The following is a 22970-nucleotide window of genomic DNA, read 5'->3' on the forward strand; positions in this document are numbered from 1 at the left end:
GTGTTTTTCTTTTCCTTAAGCAGATGACCTGATAGCAGTCCTTAAAACTGAATGGATTGGACAGGATGGATGTGGAGAAAATGTATCTAATTCAGGTGCTATAAGGTAGATCCAGGAGAGAGAAATTCCTTTAGAATGTGGAGTTTGCACGGAGAGCAAATGCATGAGGCAAACAACATAGTTCTAGAAAAAAACGAGGTGAGTCTATCAGAGACAAGTGAGTAAAAATGTGCTGAAAGGCTGAGATGTGGTAAAGAGAATGGGAGGAGTCTTATATACACCAGGACAAGCAGGTGCTAAGGCTATTTCAGTGCTGTGTATCGTATATAATTCGATGTAGTTGTTTACTATCCAGTCAGTTCAGAATCTTTTAAAGCAGTGATACGTGTTGGGATAGAATCTGAATTAGAGAAATGAATGTGAAGAAAACTACTTAACAACATGAATAAAAGATGGCTATTGTATTCATTTGGGTTCTGTCGATGAGTCTGATAAAGGAGTCTGACTTTACCATAGTGTCTGTAGTTGTATCTCATGTTAACACAAAATAAATCGGTTGCATGTGAGCAGCTGGAAGCACTGTCCTGATCCAGCTGTCCTATATATGATCCTCATTCAAGGAGGGCATTGCATTTTTGTATGAAATGTGATGTTACCAATATGAAGCCTCTGGCCATTTTGTCAATTTAACTTCCAATGGTGTAGTGATTAAACATCATTGGTACCTCTGTCATTTCTTTCTAAGCCCCCCGGTAAGCAGTTTGTATTATGCAGACACAAGAGACTGCAGATGCTGGAATCTGGTGCAACACACCAAATGCTGGAGGAACTCAGCAGGTCAGACAGCATCTATGGTCGACCCAAAGCGTTGACTGTCCACTCCTCTCCATAGATGCTGCCTGACCGGCTGAGTTCTTCCAGCGCTTTGTGTGTTGCTGCTGCATTATGCATTGAGTATAATCTGAGTCTCCCTATCCCATATACAGATGTTGGTCTAAGAGCTGTGGCAGTACCATATGACAGATGCTAGGATTATCCTTGTATGTGACAATGCATGACATTTAAGGCTCATCAAAAAGTAATTTATACTCTTCTTGGGGCAGAAAACAAGTACTGGCAGATGGAAAATCTATTGCTGATTTCCCTTTTCTATCAATATCGATGACATTGAACCACAGGCAGCCAGCCCGGTCCCATCAATTGTTTTGCCACAATGACCTTATTGTTTTGTGTTTGTAGGGCAATCTACCCGCATGTTCATAAACAATGCAAAAAGTAGTTTCAGTAACCAAAACGTACACAGGTGCTTTACTGAAGTTTATTTCTAGACTATACCAAGAATACCAAGCATTGCATTACACAAAACATAGCGTGTTGAAATACAATCATATTCTTGACAGCATATCTCTTTTATAGCAATGCATATTGACAGACCTGACCATGAAAGTGACACTCGTGCAGTCCTTGCAATAAGGTTCCCAGTAAATTGATTCTTTTTGGGTCAACATGGCAAAGGGGGTTGCAGAAGGACAAGTATTAAACCACCATCCACCACCATACTTCTGTGCACAATTCACCGAATCTGAATCCGAATCCCTATCCCTTGTACTAAAAGGACAATTATCAACCATGTTTTCAGGAACAGACAAAGCATCCGGAATTTTACCACTAAATGCACCAAGATGTAGTGTGTAGTTAGTCATCTCTGAACCAACCCGGAAAATGTCATACTCTGCATGTTTCCATTTAAGTTCTCCGTTTTTGTCCGCCTGACCCAAAAGTACTTTTGCTTTATACCACATTTGATTGGTTAGGAAATAAATGTACTCATTGCCAAGATAATGGTCACCCAGAACATTCCCAAACCCATACTTGTATGTGGTCCAAGTTTCATTCCAGGTTAGTTCGCTTTGTTTGCTTTTGTGCTCTAACACAGTCCATCCACCACAGTCGTAATTCATTACACAGTTCACCACAATTAAGGGTGTTTTTTGGGTTGATTCTGGCTTAATGACATAGAGGCCATTCGTTGTGAAACCTTGTCGTAAGAGTTCATTGCAGTCCTTCGCATATTTTGCTGTAACGTAAAGCATTTCATTACTTTTTGTAGTATAATTTAAGGTATATTTTTGCATTGATAGTCATGCATAATTTTAACAAATATTTTAATATATTTACAAATCTTTGAAAATCTGGCACCGGTCAGGAATACCAATGCAGTCAAAGATGAAATTTAATTTTTAAATATCTGTTTCTACTTCAGTCTTAATTGTTCTCTTATACATTACAATATTAAGCATTTTAATTTGAAAGAATTGATTGCTATTTATTTTGTTTTACAATTACTAGAAAACCTCTTGTGTCACTTAAGATGACTATATTACTTTCCTAAGAATATTCCATAATGATTAAAATTAAGGTTGAATTGTGTAAGCTGCCATCTCCCTTTAAGCCCAGAATATTTTTGTGGTTCAGATATACCACCACAGATCAGCTAAGTGTGATCACTATCACTTTGTTGACTATTAGTCCTTTGAGTTAGGAGATTTGGAATAATATGCAAGGTTAACAGATTTGTTAATTTCTGATTTGAGTGCTGCACTCTCAGAGTTGCTGTGTTTTGATGAAATTTAAGCAGGAAGTTGATATCCATTTAAAAATGTCTATAAAGATCTCCTGGTGCTATTCCAATTGTCGTCCCTCAACAGCACAAGTTATTTATCTGGCCAGCTTTCAATAAAGCCTTAATGCACAACGCATTTATTTCACTTCCTAACAAAACAGGTGATGACGCCAAACTGTATCATTGGCTGAAGCACTTTGGGCCATCCTGAGGATGTGAAAGCATTATTGTCGAAGGCACTGCCTCTGTTGCATTTGTGAATAACTACTGGGGAACTTCTTCATAGATTCCCAGATGCTAGTAATCCCTAAGTTTCTACACAAAGGGGCTGGCTTTCTTTCTTTTTGTTTCTTTCTTTTTGTTTCTTTCTTTTTGTTTTAAATGTGACACCGTTCAGCCCATTGAGCATATGCTGGCGAACAGAGCATTCCTAACGATCCCATTTCCCCATTGCCAGCTACGCTATACCAATCAGGCATATTTATTGACAGCACATAAGCAAGCACTTTTATATTAAAATAAGTTAAGGAGAGAACATAAATTATATTCACATCAAAATCTTGAGCAAAATGCCACTGAAACAGCTTACCTTTTCTCAAAAGCAGATCCTTCACATTTACAATGTCATTTACTTTTTGTTGAGGCACCATAGCAGCATTAGCCACTTTAAGTTTCAGGCCTTCGTAGGTCATAAGAGTTGCAGCCGCATCAGTGAAGCTTTGGGCAGACAGTATCATAACTGTGAAAGCCAGCAACTGCTTTTGGAAATTCATGATTAGCATCCTGCAAAAGGATAAAGCACATTAATTAATCCTATAATTTAAATTTTAACTTTGCCACAAACTTCTCCAAACTTACTACTAGTCTTGCTGGGAGAAGATTAAGCAGCGTATAAATTAAGCAGTTTACTGTTTGCTTTTATAAGGGAGATTTGAATTTAAATTGTCACAAACGATTAAACATTAACTATGTTTATATTGCAAATGTCCTGAATGTATTGTAAATGCCTTAACAGCTGGAGCATGTGGTAGGAGCTATTATTTGTTATCTTTCTTCAGATAAACCATTCATCTAAAAAAAACTGCAAATGTTTACAGAAGTAATAAAACAACCATATATTTAATCTTTTAGCTATTCTGTTGTATCATCTTCTTTGAATAGATCTCCCCATGCAGAGTTGCATAACCTCAGATTTTACAATTATCCTTCACATTTATGATTTTGTTTGCTTTCTCTGGAGCTACCATACCAGCGTTAGCCAATGTAAGCTTTTCTTCATAAGTAATTTTTTAATATAAATTCATTCAAGGGATATGGGCTTCGCAGGCTGAGCCAGCATTTAATTGCTCATCCCTAGTTGCTCTTGAGAAGGTAGTGGTGAGCTGCCTTCTTGAACCGCTGCAGTCTTTGAGGAGTGGATATGCCCACAATGCTATTATGGAGAAAGTTCCAGGATTTTGACCCAGCAACAATGAATGAGCGGCGATATATTTGGAAGTCGGGATGGTGTGTGGCTTGGAGGGCAACTTCCTGGTGGTGGTGTTCCCCATGCTTCTGTTGCCTTTGTCCTTCTAGCTGGTAGAGGTTGTGTGTTCAGAAGGTGCTTTCTAAGGAGTCTTGGTGAGAAGTTGCTTCTGTCCATCTGGATGGTAGAGGTTGTGGGTTTGGAAGGTGCTGTCTAAGGAGTCCTGTAGATGGTACAAACTGCTGCCACTGTGCGTCAGTGGTGGAGTGAATGGATGGTTGTGGATGGGCTGCCTATCAAGTGGGCTGCTATGTACTGTATGGTGCCCCAATGAGAATAAATACAACCTATCCAATCTCCCCTTATAACTGCAGCCCTCCACTCCTGGCAACATCTTGCTGAATCTCTTCTGCACTCTCTCTATTTCTACCACATCCTTCCCATAGTCTGGCAAACAGAACTGTACACAGAACTCTAAGTGCAGTCTAACCAATGTGTTGTACAGCTGCAACATGACATCCAACTCATACTCAGTGCCTCGGCCTATGAAGGCAAGCATGCCTAATGTGTTTTTCACTACCTAATCCACCTGTGTTGCCACTTCCAGGGAGCTCTGGATTTCTACCGCACAGTCTCTCTGTATATCAGCACTCCTCAGGTGTCTTGCTTGTCTTGACTAAATTCCATCTGCTACCTCTCTGCCCAAATTTCCAATGGATCTATGTCCTGCTGGATCTTTAAACAACCTTCTTTGATATCTACAGCTCCACCAATTTTCATGTCATCTGAAAACGTACTAATCATACTCATTCCATTCTCATCCAAGCCATCCAAATGACCATCACCGATCCCTGTGGTACGCCACGTTATAGACTTCAGGTCAGAGAAACACCCAGCGTCTCCTCAGCCTCTTATCACCCAACCAATGTTGGATCCAGTTTGCCAACATGTCTCTGATCCCTTGTGCCTTACCCTTCTGGACCAGCCTGTCATGTGGGACCTTGGGATCTTGTCTTACCAAAGTCCATATAGATAACATTTAACCTTGCTCCCCCCCCCCCCCCCCCCCCACCAGCTTCATCAATCTCCATGTAGTTGGAAAATAAGATGACTCTTGAATGTGCAGAGGTAGTGGGGAAAGTTGTGTGCACAAGGGATATGCTAATCTTCTGTTTAGGCAGGAGTGAGAAGAGTGGAATTTTACCCAATCGTGATGTATAAAACAGGCCACTGAGTAGAATGAACTAGTTAACACTTAAATATCACAACAAAGGCAAGAAGCGTAAGGAACAATAGTACAGAGTGTTCCCAGTCAAAAATCAATGTAACTCATTACTTTGACCAAATTGGATTTGGTTCTCTGAAGGCCAGAAATCAAACTATAGAAGATTTACTAAGAGGTACGACTTGGTAAAGATGAGGTGATCAAGAGCACAAGACAGGAAAAAGAGATGAAGGATAGGGTAATGGATCAAAGCTGGGTTTTGTAAACAATGGTGATGATAATAGTTTTAAAGCATGGGTTATAAGTCTAAGTAAAGGCGTCCATTGATAATATCCTTGAGCAAAGGACTCAGGGATGTGGAGAAAAAGGACTCAGAATTTGCTTGATTGAGCATGGAAAACCAGTAACAATGTACCAAATATCCTCTTCCTCTCTTTTACTGTTCCATGATTCTAACCTGGCTGGTCAAAAATGGTTTGCGCTTGGATGATTGTTGACACTGAGATCCAGAGACCAGATAATCAGTACAGCACTTGAGCCTTTTTAAGTCTCAATATCAGGCATTTGATTTACTTGGAAAACTGGTGCTTGTTTTGTGATCACATAACAGTATGAGGTTGCTTCTGAAATTGTTTGATCTGGGGCTTAGCTTCTTTTTTGTGTCTGAAGTTTGACTGTCAGGATCTACTTTGAGACTCAGTGACTTGCTAATGGATCTCAAATCCTGACTGACGACATCCTTGATCTGATTGGCAGCTGAGTGCCAAGCCCACCAGATGGAAATCTCAGGCTGGTATCTGGTCCGAGTTCCCTTTCTCCACCTCATCACATTCATTTATCTAAGTGAACCTTTGCAAAATCCTGTTTTTTAATGAAAGGTAGAAAACATTAGCAGCTTTATACATGTTTAGGGCACGTTACAAATGTTGCGTTACTTTTGAAGCATTGATTTAGCGATGCACATAAAGTGGCAACTAGTCTATGGACAGTAAGTTCCAACCAGCAACAAATAAATAGCCAGGTATTCAATATTAATAGTAGTGGGTGAAGGAAAAACATTGGCAGGATACCAGGAGGATTTCTTGGCAATTACACTGTGTTTACAATATAGCAAACATCAATCAGTCCTTTGGCTCATGCCAGCATTCATGCCCAATGTGAATCTCCTCCTATCTTCATGAGCTTTCGTCCCTCATATGTTTATCTAATTTTCTCTCAAAACCATTTTGATTTTCATCATAACTACTCCATATGGGAGCAAATTCCACATTAACACCACTGTCCAGATGAAGAAATTATTGCTAACCCCATTACATACCTGTGACTATTTTATCGTTATGGCCCCTGTTCTCTCCATCATCCCTACCAGGCCCCTTCTATCAGGTTGCCCTTTTGTATTTTTCATGGAATCATGGAAAGGTTACTACACGGAAGGAAGCCATTGGTCCATTGAGTCTGTGCCAGCTCTATGCAAGAGAAATTCAAGTAGCCCCACTATATCCACCACCCCCCCCCCCCACACACACCCTCCTCATCTCCCTACAGCCCTGCAAGGCTTTTCCTTTCAAGTACCTATCTCATTCCCATGATTGAATCTGCCTCCACATGCAGTAGTGACATTGAAGCAGAAGACTACAAAATGCTGGAAATCTTGAAACCAAAGCAGAAAATGCCCGAATACGGTAGGGTGGGCAGCATCTGTGATGAGACAAACAGAGTCAACATTTCAGGTCACTGACTCTTCCTCAGAGATGTTTATATGACACTCAGAATGCCTTTTGAAAGTCCTTGTTTACCACATAACCATATTTTACTCATCAACACTCTTTGTTATTGCATCAAAAAACATTAAGTTAGTTAAACATAATTTGCTTTCAACAAATCAGTGGAAGAAAAATTTGCGTTTATTTTGTGTCTTTCAGCACCTGATACTGTCCCACAGTCCTTCACCATCAATTATCTACTTTTGAAATATTGTCAGTAAAAGAGAAATTTATTCACAATTATTAATATCGATTATTTCCGTGTTTGGCATTCAAGATCTGCTGAGTTCTTAACTGGAAAGCAGATGGGAGTGACTTGCAGATTTCAATTGTATATCCTAAAATTAAGGTAGTAAAACAATGTATGGTAAAACAGAGATTAAAGACACAAGTATGCAGTATTTTGATAATTAAATCATATAAATTGTGGTGGTATTGTCAGCTCTACGTATGTTGCATGCCAGAATTTGAAACAACTTAATTATTTATCCAATGCCTAGAGCAATTGTAGTTTATAGCCCAACTAACTGTACAATTAAACATTTGGTAAATGCTGCATCTTTAAAAGTTATTTGTCAATGATTGTTCTTGACTGTCATTACTTTCTTGCAAATATTTGGCCACAACACCTGCCCTCTGTGCAATTCAGTGCTTGTCATGAAAGCATCTCATTTGTAACAACATTTCCGTAAAACATAATGATTACAACGAATTTATTCTATCCACCCATTTTTTTTCATTCCTATAAGTGAAAAAAGTGTGCAGTGTTCGGCTGTAAGCACTGAAAACACCACAAATCTTAAAGTTCCCTGGCACCAAGGATGCCAATTTTGTATTCTCAGGCACTCTGTAATGCTTATCCGTAACTTGTGGGATTGGCTCCTTTAAATTTCCATTGGTAGGGCCATATTGCATTGCCTTTATAAGAAGAGGAATATGTATTGAGGAATTTGTAATATCTCAATGAGATATTTGTGATATCTTCTAAAAATTTTGGATTCCAACATTTTTCCCAATGAAAGAAGTTAGGGCTAACTGGCCAATAGTTTCCTGCTTTCTTTCTCCTTTTAAAGCTCCTTAAATCTGTTCCCTTTCATCAAGGTCTTTGGCATCTGCATGGCATTGGATTTTGCTTGATAACACACCTGTGAAGTACACTAGGATGCTTTGTTCCAACTGCCTCAAAACTACTTTAGTGGGTCATAGAGTCATACAGCATGGAAACAGGCCCTTCAGCCCAACTGGTCCATGCCAACCAAGGTGCCCATCCAAGCTAGTCCCATTTGCCCGCATTTGGCCCATATCCTTCTAATCCTTTCCTTACCATGTTACCTGTCCAACTGTCTTTTAAAAGTTGTTATTGTAGCTGTCTCAACCACTTCCTCTGGCAGCTCGTTCCATATGCATACCACCCTCTGTCTAAAAAAGTTGCCCCTAAGTTGCTGTTAAATCTTTCCCCTCTCATTTTAAACCTACGCTCTCTAGTTCTTGATTCCCCAACCGTGAGAAAAAGACTGAGTGTATTCACCCTGTCTATGCCTCTCATGATTTTATACACCTCTATAAGATCACCCCTCAGTCTCCTACACTCCAAGGAAAATAGTTCTAGCCTGTCCAACCTCTCCCAACAACAGCCCCTCAAGTCCTGGCAATATCCTTGTAAATCTTTTCTTCACTCTTTCCAGTTCTCGGGAGGGGTTCATTGTCTACAAAACTCTTGCTATTTACAGAATTGTTAAGTGGACAGAAGCAAGCACGCGTTGAATGCTTTGATATGGGACTGCATTGAAATCTAATGGTGGTTTCAAAGCTCTGAAGATACTCTGAAGGATGTTGCAACTGGCGTGGACATTAATGTCAGCCCAATAGAGCATGAAAGATACACAGAAGCCACTCATTTCAAAGTTGAAAGCCTTGACAATTATTCAAAAAACAAAAGGCACAGGAGAAAATTTCATATCCCCAGAGGTAACAGCAGGAAAGAGGGTCCAAGATGAGTCAGAGTGGATCAGCTTGTAAAGCTGTGTGGAAACAGAGGCACAGAGGTGGAGATGTAAGAAGTAAACAGAGTGAATGAGTTCATGGTGTCCAGTCATGTAACAATAAAGTGTGAAATTCTTTAGTGAATTTGGATGATAACAAGAAGATGGCAAGATGGTGATTCAGGATATGTAACACAATGAATTCAGAGTTATGAAGAAAATTATGTTGAAGCAACAATGGTGGAACAGGATGTGACACTGGATACATATGAGACTGACCAGAGGAAGTGAATGATGTCCAGAGTGCAGAACAAAGATTGTTCCACCAAGAGATAGAGCAAATTAATAATTGGTTGAATTTAGACCTGCTTATTGATGTACAGTAAATAGTTTAATTGTTTGTTTAGGTTTCTTTTTTAAAGATCTTAAAATCAATGTATAGAAACATAGAACCATAGAACAATACGGCACAATACAGGCCCTTCGGCCCACCATGTTGTGCCGCCCTTCAAACCACACATATGACTATCTAACCCCTTCTTCCCACATATCCCTGTAACTTAAATTCCTCCATATGCTTATCTAACAATCTCTTGAACTTGTCCAATGTATCAGCCTCCACCACCACCCCAGGCAGCACATTGCATGCCCCAACCACTCTCTGGGTGAAAAACCTCCTTCTGACATCTCCCTTGAACTTCACCACCCAATACCTTAAAGCCATGTCCTCTTGTTTTGAGCATTGGCGCCCTGGGAAAGAGGCGCTGGCTGTCCACTCTATCTATTCCTCTTAGTATCTTGTATACCTCTACCATGTCTCCCCTCATCCTCCTTCTCTCCAATGAGAACAGCCCTAGCTCCTTTAATCTCTCCCCATAATCCATACTCTCCAATCCAGGCAGCATCCTGGTAAATCTCCTCTGCACCCTTTCCAACACCTCCACATCCTTCAGAACTGGACACAGTACTCCAAGTGTGGCCTAACCAGAGTTTTGTAAAGCTGCATCATCACTTCGCTGCTCTTAAACTCGATCCCTTGACTTATGAAAGCTAACATCCCATAAGCTTTCTTAACTACCCTATCCACCTGCGAGGCAACTTTCAGTGATCTGTGGATACGAACCCCCAGATCCCTCTGCTCCTCTACACTGTCCAGAATCCTGCCATTTACCTTGTACTCTGCCCTGGAGTTTGTCCTTCCAAAGTGTACCACCTCACACTTCTCCGGATTGAACTCCATCTGCCACTTGTCAGCCCAGCTTTGCATCCTATCAATATCCCTCTGTAAGCTCCGACAGCCCTCCACACTATCCACAACACCACCAATCTTTGTGTCATCCGCAAACTTACTAACCCAGCCTTCCACCCCCCTCATGATGGTGGAATGGGTGGAGCATTGGCTGGTTGACAGGAAGCAAAGAGTGGAAATAAAAGGATCTTGTTCTGGTTGGTTACCGGTTACTAGTGGTGTGCCGCAGGGGTCGGTGTTGGGACTGCTCCTTTTTACCTTGTACATTAACGATTTGGATGATGGAATAAATGGTTTCATGGCTAAGTTTGCGGATGACACCAAGATAGGGGGAGCAGTAAGGAGTATTGAAGAGATAGGAAGGTTGCAGAGGGACCTAGACAGTTGAGGAGAATGAGCATGGAAATGGCAGATGAGATTCAATGTAGGGAAATGTGCAGTTGTACACTTTGGAAGCAGAAATAAGCGGCAGATTATTATCTAGGAGGAGAGAAAATCCAAAGCACAGAAGTACAAAGGAACTTGGGGGTACTCGTGCAGGATTCCTTAAAGGTTAACCACCAGGTCGGATCGGTGGTAAAGAAAGCGAATGCTATGTTGGCATTCATTTCGAGAGGTATAGTGTATAAAAGTAAGGAAGTGTTGATGAGGCTCTACGGGGCACTAGTGAGGCCTCATTTGGAATATTGTGCGCAGTTTTGGGCCCCACATCTTAGGAAGAATGTGTTGACGTTGGAGAGGGTTCAGAGGAGATTTACAAGGATGATTCCAGGAATGAAAGGGCTTATGTATGAGGAACGTTTGTCGGCTCTTGGACTGTACTCACTGGAGTACAGAAGAATGAGAGGGGACCTCATAGCGACATTTAAAATATTGATAGGAAAGGACAGAGTAAATGTGGCTAGGCTGTTTCCCTTGGTGGGTGAGTCCAGGACCAGAGGGCACAATCTTAGAATTAGAGGGTACAGTTTCAAAACAGAGATGAGGAAAAATTCCTTTAGCCAGAGGGTGGTGAATCTGTGGAACTCCTTGCCACGTACAGCAGTGAAGGCCAGATCAGTGGGGGCATTCAAGGAGGAGATAGATAGATATCTAAATAGTCAGGATATCAAGGGATATGGGGATAAGGCCGGAAATTGGGATTAGAATAGATTTTTTTCCTTCCCCCATTCCCCACTTCTCATTTCTATTTCCCTTTCCTTGGAGCAGACTCGATGGGCCGAATGGCCTGCTTCTGCTCCCTTGTCTTGTGATCTTGTGATCTCATTTAAGTCGTTAATAAATATCACAAAAAGCAGAGGTTCCAGAACCGATCCCTGTGGGACACTACTAGTCACAGCCCTCCCAATCTGAATGCACTCCCTCCACCACAACCCTCTGCTTTCTACAGGCTAACCAATTTTGAATCCACACGGCCAAGCTTCCCCAGATCCCTTGGCCTCTGATCTTCTGAAGAAGCCTACCATGCGGAACCTTGTCAAATGCCTTACTAAAATCCATGTAGATCACATCCACTGCACTACCCTCATCAATCTTCCTGGTCACCTCCTCAAAGAACCCTATCAGGCTTGTGAGGCAAGATCTTCCCTTCACAAAACCATGCTGGCTGTCCCTAATCAGTCCATTTTTCTCCAAGTGCTTATAGATCCTATCTCTTAGAATTCTTTCCAACAGCTTACCCACCACAGACGTAAGGCTCACCGGTCTGTAATTCCCTGGACTATCCCTACTACCTTTTTTGAAAAAGGGGACAACATTTGCCACCTTGCAATCCTCCTGTACCATCCCCGTTGACAACAAGGACTCGAAGATCCTAACCAACAGTTCAGCAGTCTCCTTCCTCGCCTCACGAAGCAGCCTGGAGAATATTCCATCAGGCCCCGGGGACTTATCCGTCCTAATATTTTCAAACAACTCCATCACATCCTCTCTCTTAATATCTACATACTCTAGAACATTACCCTCACCTACACTGTTCTCAGCATCATCAAGACCCCTCTCCTTGGTGAATACTGAAGAGAAGTATTCATTGACAACCTCACCCACTTCCACAGCTTCCAGGCACATCCTCCCACCTTTGTCCTTAATCAGACCTACCTTTACCCTAGCCATCCTTCTGCTCTTTACATACGAGAAAAAAGCCTTGGGATTCTCCTTAACCCTGCTTGCCAAAGCCTTTTCATGTCCCCTTCTCGCTCTCCTCAGCCCTTCCTTAAGCTCCTTCCTTGCTACTCTATATTCCTCACGAGCCCTGTCTGATCCTTGCTGCTTACACCTTATGTATGCTACCCTCTTCTTCCTAACTAGTTGTTCCACCTCTCTCGTCACCCACGGTTCCTTCACCCAACTATTCCTTCTCTGCCTCACTGGGACAAATTTATCCCTAACATCCTGCGAAAGATCCCTGAACATCGACCACATCTCCATAGTACATTTCCCTTCAAAAATGTCACCCCAATTTACCCTCCCAAGTTCTCGCCTTATCGCCTCATAACTCGCTTTCCCCCAATTAAATATCTTCCCCTCCTCTTTGCTCCTATCGCTGTCCATGACAATTCTAAAGGTTATGGAGCAATAGTCACTGCCCCCCAAATGCTCACCCACTGCTAGATCTGTCACCTGACCCGGTTCATTACCTAAAACTAGATCTAATATGGCATTCCCTCTAGTCGGCCTGTCAACATACTGCGTCAGGAATCCGTCCTGGACACACTTAACAAACTGCGCCCCGTCTAAACCCTTGGCACTAGGTAGGTGCCAATCAATATTTGGATAGTTGAAGTCTCCCAATATAATAACCCTGTTACTTTCGCATCTCTCTAAACACTGCCACCCAATCTTCTCCTCAGTATCCCTACTACTACCGGGGGGCCTATAGAATACTCCCAGAAGGGTAACTGCCCCTTTCTTATTCCTAACTTCCACCCATATTGGCTCTGGAGAGGATCCTTCTACATTATCTACCCTTTCTGCAGCTGTAAATGTGTCCCGGACCAGTATCGCCACCCCTCCTCCTCTTTTACCCCCCTCCCTATCCCTTTTAAAACACTGAAAACCAGGAATATTCAATATCCATTCCTGCCCCGATGTCAGCCATGTCTCTGTAATAGCCACAATATCATAGTCCCATGTACTTATCCAAGCTCTCAGTTCATCTCCCTTATTCCTGATTCTTCTCGCATTCAAGTACATGCACTTCAGCCCATCCACCTTTCTACTTTTATAGCCTGTACTCTGCCTCTCCATCCTCAAAGCCTCTCTACCTGTCAGATCTGACTTTTCCCCATCCCCTTCTTCCTCTGACCTACTCCTCTGGTTCCCTTCCCCCTCGCAATCTAGTTTAAACCCTCCTGAACCACCCTAACAAACCTGGCTGCAAGGATATTGGCCCCCCTCAAGTTCAGGTGTAACCCGTCCTCTCTGTAGAGGTCCCACCTTCCCCAGAAGAGATCCCAATGATCCAAAAATTGAAAACCCTCCCTCCTGCACCAACTTCTCAGCCACGCATTTATCTGCCATCTCCTCCTATTCCTGACTTCACTATCGCATGGCACTGGCAGCAATCCCAAGATCACTACCCTCGAGGTCCTATCCTTCAGCCTTCTGCCTAGCTCGCTAAACTCCCTTTTCAGGACCTCATCCCTCTTCCCACCTCTGTCATTGGTACCAACATGTACCATGACTTCTGGCTGTTCTCCCTCCCGCTCTAGAATCCTGTGGACCCAATCAATGACATCCCGGACCCTGGCACCTGGGAGGCAACATACCATCTGGGATTCATGCTCACTGCCACAGAACCTCCGATCTGTTTCCCTGACTATCAAGTCCCCTATCACTACCGCCTTCCTCTTCTCCCTTCCCTTCTGAACAGCAGGACCGGTCCCAGTGCCGCAGAGCTGACTACTGCTGCTAGGCCCCGCCAGGTCATCTCCCTCAACAGTCTCCAAAGCAGAAAACCTGTTATTGAGGGGAACAGCCTCCGAGGTCCTCTGCTTTATCTGACTGTTTGTTTTCTTTTTCCTTTTCCCTCCCCTGACAGTCACCCTTCTATCTACTTCCTGGACCCCAGAAGCGCCTGCTCTAAGAGGGGTGACCGTCTCCTGGTGAACAGAATCTACAAAACTCTCCCCCTCCCTGATGCTGCGCAGTGTTTGAAGCTGCAACTCCAGCTCATCGCCAAAATTCTTCCAGCCTCAAGCACTTACTGCAGATGTGGCCATCGTGGACCGCAGCAAGGTCCACGAGTTCCCACATCAAGCAGCTGCAGCACACCACCATGTCCTCCATCTGATCTAATACCTTGTTTTTTCCTAGTTTTTCTACTTAAATATTTATCACAGATAACAGGTAACCTTACCTTTGCCTACCTATCAGCTACTCACCTGCCTTACCCCTTTACATCAAAGCCCCTTGAGCCAAAGCCCAGAACACCCTGCTCCCACTCACTCCGCTGCCCGCTCCGACGCTGCCCGCTGTATAGGCGGTTTGCTTTTTAAACTGCCCGCGCAGTGCAGCCCCCACTCAACCACTAAAAACTTTTAAAACACTTATAAAAATACTAACCCTAGTAAATTATAACCCTATTAAAAACTAAGCCTTATACTTAAAACTTAATAAAAAGGAAAACTTATCTGGTCCGAAGTCCTCCAAAGCGAAGCCCACGAAGCCTTAAATATTCTTAATAATGCAACAGTCATTGCTGTGTGGTGCAAGGATTTGCAATCCTCTGAGGAAGAGGAAAGTCCTTCTTATCTCAGTCTTAAGTGGAGAACCTTTTTGGTGGGATCACACTCCCTAATTTCTAGATTTCCTCACCAGGGGAAATATTCTCGGACCACTTACCATTGTCAACACTCCTCAAAATCTTAAATGTTCCCATAAGGTCACCTCACGTGCATCTAACCTCCAGACAGTGCAGCGCCAACCCATTCAATCTTTCCTTGTAGGACCCCTTCATCCCTGGAATTGAGTTGGACAGTGAAGGATAATTTACTACCTCCTTCTACACCAGGAGCAGATGTGTGATGGCCTTTGGGCAATCTTGTTGGTTCAGGGACATCCTTCAAGAGCTGCATCCATATTTGAGAAGCCCTCTTCAGGACACCCTGAGTGGGACCTCAAACATGGGCTGTCCCATCTCTCCTGGCTGGAAAGACATACCCAGCATGATCACCATTACTGCAGTTGAAACATGAAAAAACTAAACCTCAGAACATGATGTGTGAGAACACTCATTAACAATACAAAGAGCAAACTACCATGAGGGTGAACTTCTATTGTGATCCAGGAGCTAGTGAGGCTAAACATCAACACAGCAAAACCTGGCCTTCTAGGGAGGGAGAAGAGAGGGATGTCAGTGTACACCTTCTGGAAGGGAAGTCAGAGCGTGACTCCCTCAAGCATGGATTCAACTTCACTGTGGGCCAGTACAGTGCGGCAGCCAGTAGAGCTGCTGCCTCTCAGTTCCAGTGACTCAGGTTCAATCCCTACCTCAGCCACCTTTTTGTGGACTTGCACATTCTCCCTGTAACCATGTGGGTTCCTTCTAAGTGCTCCGGTTTTCTCCCACATCCTAAAATGTGCCAGTTGAAAGGTTAATTGGCCATTGTAAATTGTCCCTAGTGTGCAGATGAGTGATAGAGTTCATGAGAATGTGGGAAGAAGATTAGTGTAAATGGATGCTTGATGGTCAGCATGGACTCAGTGGGCTGAAGGGCCTGTTTCTGTGCTGTGTGACTCTAGGACTAACATAAGAATAAGAGAAGTCCCCTCATGCACCTTTCACCAAGATCATGGCTGGTCTTTCACTTCAGTGCTACTTTCCTGCATTAAATCCATATTCCCCTAATATTTAAGAGCCTGTATCAGCAACTGAGCCTCTGCAGCCCTCTTGCTGAGAGAATTGCAAAGATTCACCACACAGAAATTTCTTCTCCCCTCTGTCCTAAATGGCCAGCCCCTGACTTTGAGACTATGACTCTGGTTCTAGACACTCGAGCCAGAGGAAAGATAACTACATTTCTATTTTATATATCTCAATGAGATCTTCTAAAACCTGGAGAGTATAAGCCATGTCTGAATGATCTCTCCTCACACAATAAATCTGACATCCCAGAGTCAATCTGGAGAATCTTCACTGTTGCAGATATATCCTTCCTTGGGCAGGGAATCCAGACCAGACTTACAGAAAATATTCCCAATGCATTCTCACCTGGGCCCTATATGATTGCAACAAAATGTCTCTTCTACTCCAATCCTTTTTCAATAAAGGTCGACATACCATTTTTCTCAATTTGCTTGCTGTATTTGTCTGCAAGGACATCAAGCCCTTCTGAACACCAATGCCTTACTGTCTCATACCATTAAAAAAAAACACCAAGGTGCATGAACTAATATTTTCCCACAATTCATTCCATCTGCCATGTCCTCGCCTTCTCACTTAATCTACAAATTATCTGTGAAATCCCTTTGCATCCTCTTCTCAGCACACACTGTTATTCAGCTTTGTATCATCAACAAAGTTGGCTATATTATTCCTGAATCCCTCGTCCAAATCAACTAAGGAGGTAAATTTGAATACCATACAATTATTACATAGAACATATCCCTACATTATTTTGTTTTAGTTAACATTTGGAGTGAAGTAATTCATTATTTTCTGTTTTTGACCCAAGTTTAAGAAAGGTGATAAGAATGTTGAATTGTAAATTGGTAAATTAGTTTATTATTGTCACATGTACCAAGCTACAGTGAAAAACTTTGTTTTCCATGCCATCCATACAGATCATTTCATTAGAACAGTGCATTGAGGTAGTACAAGGGAAAACAATGACAGCATGTAGAATAACGTGTTACAGAGAAAGTGCAGTGCAGGCAGACAATAAGGTGCAAGGCCATGACGAGGTAGATTGTGAGTCAAAAGTCCATCTTGTCGTACTAGGGGACCATTCAATAGTCTTATAACAGCAGGATAGAAGCTGTCCTTGACCCTGGCAGTACATGTTTTCAGGCTTTTGTATCTTCTGCCCGATGGGGGAAGGGAGTAGGGAAAATGTCTGGGGTGAGTGGGGTCTTTGACTATGTTGGCTGCTTTACTGAGAAGTGAGACATATAAGCATGGAGGGGAGGCTGGTTTCTGTGATGTGCTGAGCTGTGTCCCCAACCATCTGCAGTTTCTTGCAGTCCCAGGCAGATCAGTTGCCGTACCAAGCCGTGATGCATCCAGATGGGATGCTTTCTCTGGTGCATTGATAAAAACTGGTGAGCATCAAGGGGGACATGCCAAATTTCTTTAGCCTCCTGAAGAAGTAGAGGCACTGGTGAGCTTTCTTGGCTGTGGTGTCTACATGATTGGACCAGGATAGGCTATTGGTGATGTTCACTCCCAGGAAATTGAAGCTTTCAACCCTCTCAACCTCAGCACCTTTGATATAAACAGGAGCATGTGCACCGCGCCCCACCCACCACACCCCCCCCCTCCCCGTGGCTTCCTGAAGTCAATGACCAGCTCTTTTGTTTTGCTGGCATTGAGGGATAGATTATTGTCATGACACCATGCCGCTAGGCTCTCTATCTCCTTCCTGTGCTCCGACATCATTATTTGAGATTCAGACCACTACATCATCTGCAAACTTGTGATTGGAGTTAGAGCAGAATCTGGCCACACAGTCATGAGTGTACAGGGAGTAGAGTAGGGGGCTGAGGACACAGCCTTGTGGGGCACCAGTGTTGACGTTAATCGTGGCAAAGGTGTTGCTGCCTGTCCTCACTGATTGTGGTCTGCTGACAGAAATGACAGAATACCAAAGCAGCTACTTTATGGAGAACTGACTGAGGGCAAATAATCATGCGGTGGACAGAAAAAGAGAGTCAAAGACTCTCCTAGGACATCCCTGAAGAGTTTCAACATTGACACACACCAACAAGCTTTAGATCGTCCTGTTTGGTGTGTTATGGATTAGGTTACTATTTGGTGAATGTCCCTTTAAGACGTAGCACAGTAGTGTGCGTGTGTGTGTGTGTGTGTGTGTGTGTTTGTGTGGCGTGATTACAACAACAACAGGAGATAAGGACGTGCTGATGCTTTGGTTCAGTCAGAGTCAGAGAAGAGAGAGAGAGGGAGAGAGACACCCTGCCTGCTGGTCTCTGTATCGATGGATGAAAAACAATAACTGTGTCTGTCACTACAATCCACGTATGGATTTTTGGAATAATCCAGAGGAGTCCACTTTGTTGTTAACCTGTAGAAGGAAACAGGTATTTGTGTGGACGGCCACATCTCGAATGCCTTTCGGGGTGGCAGATACTTCGGAACAAAGGAATGGAGATCATCAGTGATTGAGGTGTCATATGGGTTTCATCATGGAACATTTGGATTTTGTAATTCCTCTCTATTTACTCTCTACATTTCCTCTTCAGTCAGCAGTGGTCTTGCAGAAACCTTTGCTCATGTTTCACCTTATGGCTTGCTGAACTGAACTTTGAGAACTATTCCTGGACTTGGAGTTTGGGAATTTGCCACACACACACACTTAGAGTTTAGTTTTGGGGTTAATGTTTAATATCTAACATTTTTACTTTTATTTTTCTTATTTTCATAAGTAGTTATTAATAAAATAGTTTCTAACACTCATACATGACTCGGTGTGTTTCTTTTGTTGCTGGTACATGACAGGCATATCTGCATAAAAAGTGGTGCTCACTCATATGAGGAATGGAGGAAGCGAAGAGGAAAAGAGAATCTTGAAAATCAATAACTGCTGATGCTGCAGCCTCCCTACACCTCTGTCACCTGTTTGAAAAGAACCTTCAAGCCCAGATTGGTCTAATCAGCCACCTCTTTACACATCGCAGCACTATAGACCAGATGTCACGGTCATACTTAAGAACAAGTGACGAACAACAAGAGTGGTAAAAGTAAGGTACCCATGTTTATGCAGATAGCTCTTTACAGAGCAATGAGAAGTATCCTGTGGTTCATATTTACTTCAGAGATAGGAAGCAACTCTTTCAATGTGCAAACAGATTTTTTTCCTTTAATCATTTCAGTCATTCAAACAAAGACAAGCTGTTTTTATCACTTTGAGGAATTTATTACTATACTACAGAGTACAAGGTTGTTACAGCAAATCAAGAGCTTAACACAGCTTCTTCATTCAACATTATCTATTTTGGAATTATTCCTTTTGGTACACAATTTTCAGTAGAAGGTCTAATTAAAATGGCAGCAGACTCACAGTCATCGCAAACTCCTGACCATACAATGTGCTGGCTATTGAACATGACAGATGTGCAATCATTGAACCACCATCCCCCTCCATATAACTTTGCACAATTCTTTGTGGAATCTCTGTCATTGTCCATATCTTCAGTAGAAAACATCATGTTATCATTTTTGAGCAATTGTTTATGATGGTCAGAATCATTGAGGGGAGCCCCCAACCTTAGTGCATAATTATTATCTTCCCCATCAATATTAAAGCTGTCAAAATCAATATTCACAGTTTCATTACCACCCTGCAGAACAAATTTCACGTCATAGCGCTGTTCCTGTGTGAGTTGATGAAGGTATATATTTCCAAGCCAGTAGTTGTTATTAAAATCACCAAAGGTATTTTCGTACTGTTTCCATGTTGTTGGGAAGGGTAAATTATTGCCTTTCTTGACCTTCTGCACCAGAATCCAACCACCATCTTCAGTTTTCATATCGCAGTAGACCAACACAGGTGAATTGTTTTTGGGTTTAATAACGTACATGCCACTGGGCTTATTTCCAAATCGGTTTAATGCCTTGCAGTCTGGGTAAAGATGCACTGTAAAATCAATGATGACAACACAGAGTTATACCTATTTACATCTTGGTGAATCTGTGGAATCAAACATGAGAAAGTACTACAAGTGTTGGAAATCTGCAATGAAAACAGAAAGTGCTGGAAATGCTCAACAAGTCAGACAGCATCTGTGGAGGGAGAAATGGAGCATCAGAAATGGAGACAGATACAAAATAAAAACAGAAAGTGCTGGGAAATACTATATCTGACTATTCTGAGTACTGAAGGAAGGTAATCAACCCCAAATATTAACTCTTTTTCTCTCTGCACAGATACTGCCTGACTTGCTGAGTATTTCCAGTATGCTTTTATATTAAAAGTAACAGAGGTTGCACATCAATTTTGTGTCCTCAAAGGCTTTTACATTAAAGTGCAAGACTTTTATAAATGTGGTTATTGATTATATTTTACAATTGCAATAGGCCATTTTACTATGCAAAAATACTTTCAAGTTATTGGGTCATTTTTCTTCTTCACTGGTCAAAAGTACTGCAATCTCCTTTTTGTACAATAATGCTGGTTTATTAACAAAAGTACGGTCAATGTGTTGAAGAAATATCCTTTTGTATCAACTGCAAGTTCACATTGAACCGAGACAAATGGTAGATTATTCATATTGTTCTGTGCCAGCATAACAAAGGCGGATAGAATTATCCGGGGCATCTGTGGAATGTCAACATGACATATATGCTCTCTCTGCTTGATTTGTTATTGTTGTTAAAACTATGCTTTGACCATTATGCATTATCCACAAAATAACCCAAATCATATTTAGTGCAACATTAATAAATTTCAATTGATCTACATGCCAAAGTCTTACACTGGAATTAGATTACACTCTATGACATGACTGAGATCTATGTAACAGTCTCCAACAGGAAAACTCAAACTGTTTGACTTTAGATCATGTTATCACTTTACACTGAATATCTTGATCTAAAGTCAAGATATACCCCAATTACACCCAATTTTATCTCCAATGAACAATCAGAAATATTTGGTATTGACAGAGACATTTCAAACAGCTGCAGCCACACTGTTAAGTTGATTGAATGGTTAAGACGTGGAAACCATACACTGAGACCAAAACTGTTTATGGTCATTTACCTTGTCCATTTGTGTCTGTTCTTAAATTCTGAATGTTCAGTTTCTGCTCAGGCGTCAATGACTGTGCATTCGAAATTCCGTTGAGGAAGTTAGTAAATTCACTGGTCACAGCAGAACATTTTCCAATCACAAAGATTGTAAAGAGAAGCGAACCCAATATCCCGTGGGAAACCATGCTTCAAAGGCTGAAAAAAGGTAAGTGCTTTTCATTAAACATTTCATGGGTTAATTCTTAAACCAACATAAACTATTTCTTAAATTAAGACAACCTACTAGAGTTAATCCCTTTGTGAAGGAGCTGATGGAAAAATATAGAGTGATTGCTGCGACCCTGCTACGTTTTATACCTGAAGCAGATTGGATGTAAAATCATTAACATGGTGAATATTTACACAAGTTTTATTGAGCAATCTGAAAATTTTATTGCCAAGCACACACCTTAACAGCTGGAGTATAGTGGTTGATAATATCTGCCTATCTGTTGTCATATAAAATATAACAATTCCCTTGCATTCAAAAATTTCCTGTTATAGAGATTAAGCAATATCCAAAACATAGCCATATCAAAGTAGGAGTTTTCTTGCTGCTGGGGTAGAGAACCAAATAGTGGGTGGAGCTGGCACAGAAAGACTGCAAGCTGATTTTGGAGTTGTAATCAATTGAAACTTCGATAGTCTTAATGCAAACTGCGATTCAAAACTCTGTACCATTCACTTAAGGAAGAATATAGTTTCCTTGGAGCAAGTATAGATGAGGTTTATTAGATGTGTTCTTAGTTTATAGGGATTATTTTATGAGGAAGGATTGAGTATATTGGCCCTGTATGCTCAGGAATTTAGAAGGAGAGGTCATCCTCCTGAAGCATATAAGAGTATGAGGGGCCTTGACAGGGTAGATATTGTGAGGATGTTCCTCCTGATGATCACAAGATCACAAGACAAGGGAGCAGAAGTAGGCCATTCGGCCCATTGAGTCTACTCCAAGGAAAAGGGAAAAAAGAAAAAGAAATGAGAAATTGGGGGGGGGGCGCAAAACAAAAAACAACACACTATTCTAACCCCAATTTCCGGCCTTATCCCCATATCCCTTGATACCCCGACTATTTAGATATCTATCTATCTCTTCCTTAAACGCCTTCAATGATCTGGCCTCCACTGCTGTACCTGGCAAGGAATTCCACAAATTCACCACCCTCTGGCTAAAGAAATTTCTCCTCATCTCTGTTTTAGAGCTGTACCCTCTAATTCTAAGATTGTGCTCTCTGGTCCTGGACTCACCCACCAAGGGAAACAGCTTGACCACATCTACTCTGTCTAGTCCTTTCAACATTTTAAATGTCTCTATGAGGTCCCCTCTCATTCTTCTGTACTCCAGTGAGTACAGTCCAAGAGCCAACAAACGCTCATCATACATAAGCCCTTTCATTCCGGGAATCATCCTCATAAATCTCCTCTGAACCGTCTCCAACATCAGTACATCTTTCCTAAGATACGGGGCCCAAAACTGTGCACAGTATTCCAAATAGGGCCTCACTAGTGCCCCGTAGAGCCTCATCAACACTTCCTTACTTTTATACACAATACCTCTCGAAATGAATGCCAACATAGCGTTCACTTTCTTTACCACTGATCCGACCTGGTGGTTTACCTTTAAGTATCCTGCACGAGTACCCCCAAGTCCCTCGGTACTTCTGTACTTTGAATTTTCTCTCCTTCTAGATAACAAA

At 42.0% G+C, this 22970-nt stretch overlaps 1 protein-coding gene across 1 annotated transcript; it reads right to left on the bottom strand.

The window, feature by feature from the left end:
- Positions 1 to 1385: 1385 nt before the first annotated feature.
- On the bottom strand, positions 1386 to 21419 carry LOC127575596 (uncharacterized). Its single transcript, XM_052025491.1, has 4 exons — positions 21245 to 21419; positions 19564 to 20119; positions 3213 to 3406; positions 1386 to 2077 (listed from the first exon to the last, which is right to left on the bottom strand). The coding sequence occupies exons 1-4, from the start codon at positions 21417 to 21419 to the stop codon at positions 1386 to 1388; spliced, it is 1617 nt and encodes a 538-aa protein (XP_051881451.1).
- Between the last annotated feature and the right edge of the window lie 1551 nt (positions 21420 to 22970).

Source organism: Pristis pectinata, chromosome 1, assembly GCF_009764475.1.
Source record: "Pristis pectinata isolate sPriPec2 chromosome 1, sPriPec2.1.pri, whole genome shotgun sequence".
Taxonomy (NCBI): domain Eukaryota; kingdom Metazoa; phylum Chordata; class Chondrichthyes; order Rhinopristiformes; family Pristidae; genus Pristis; species Pristis pectinata.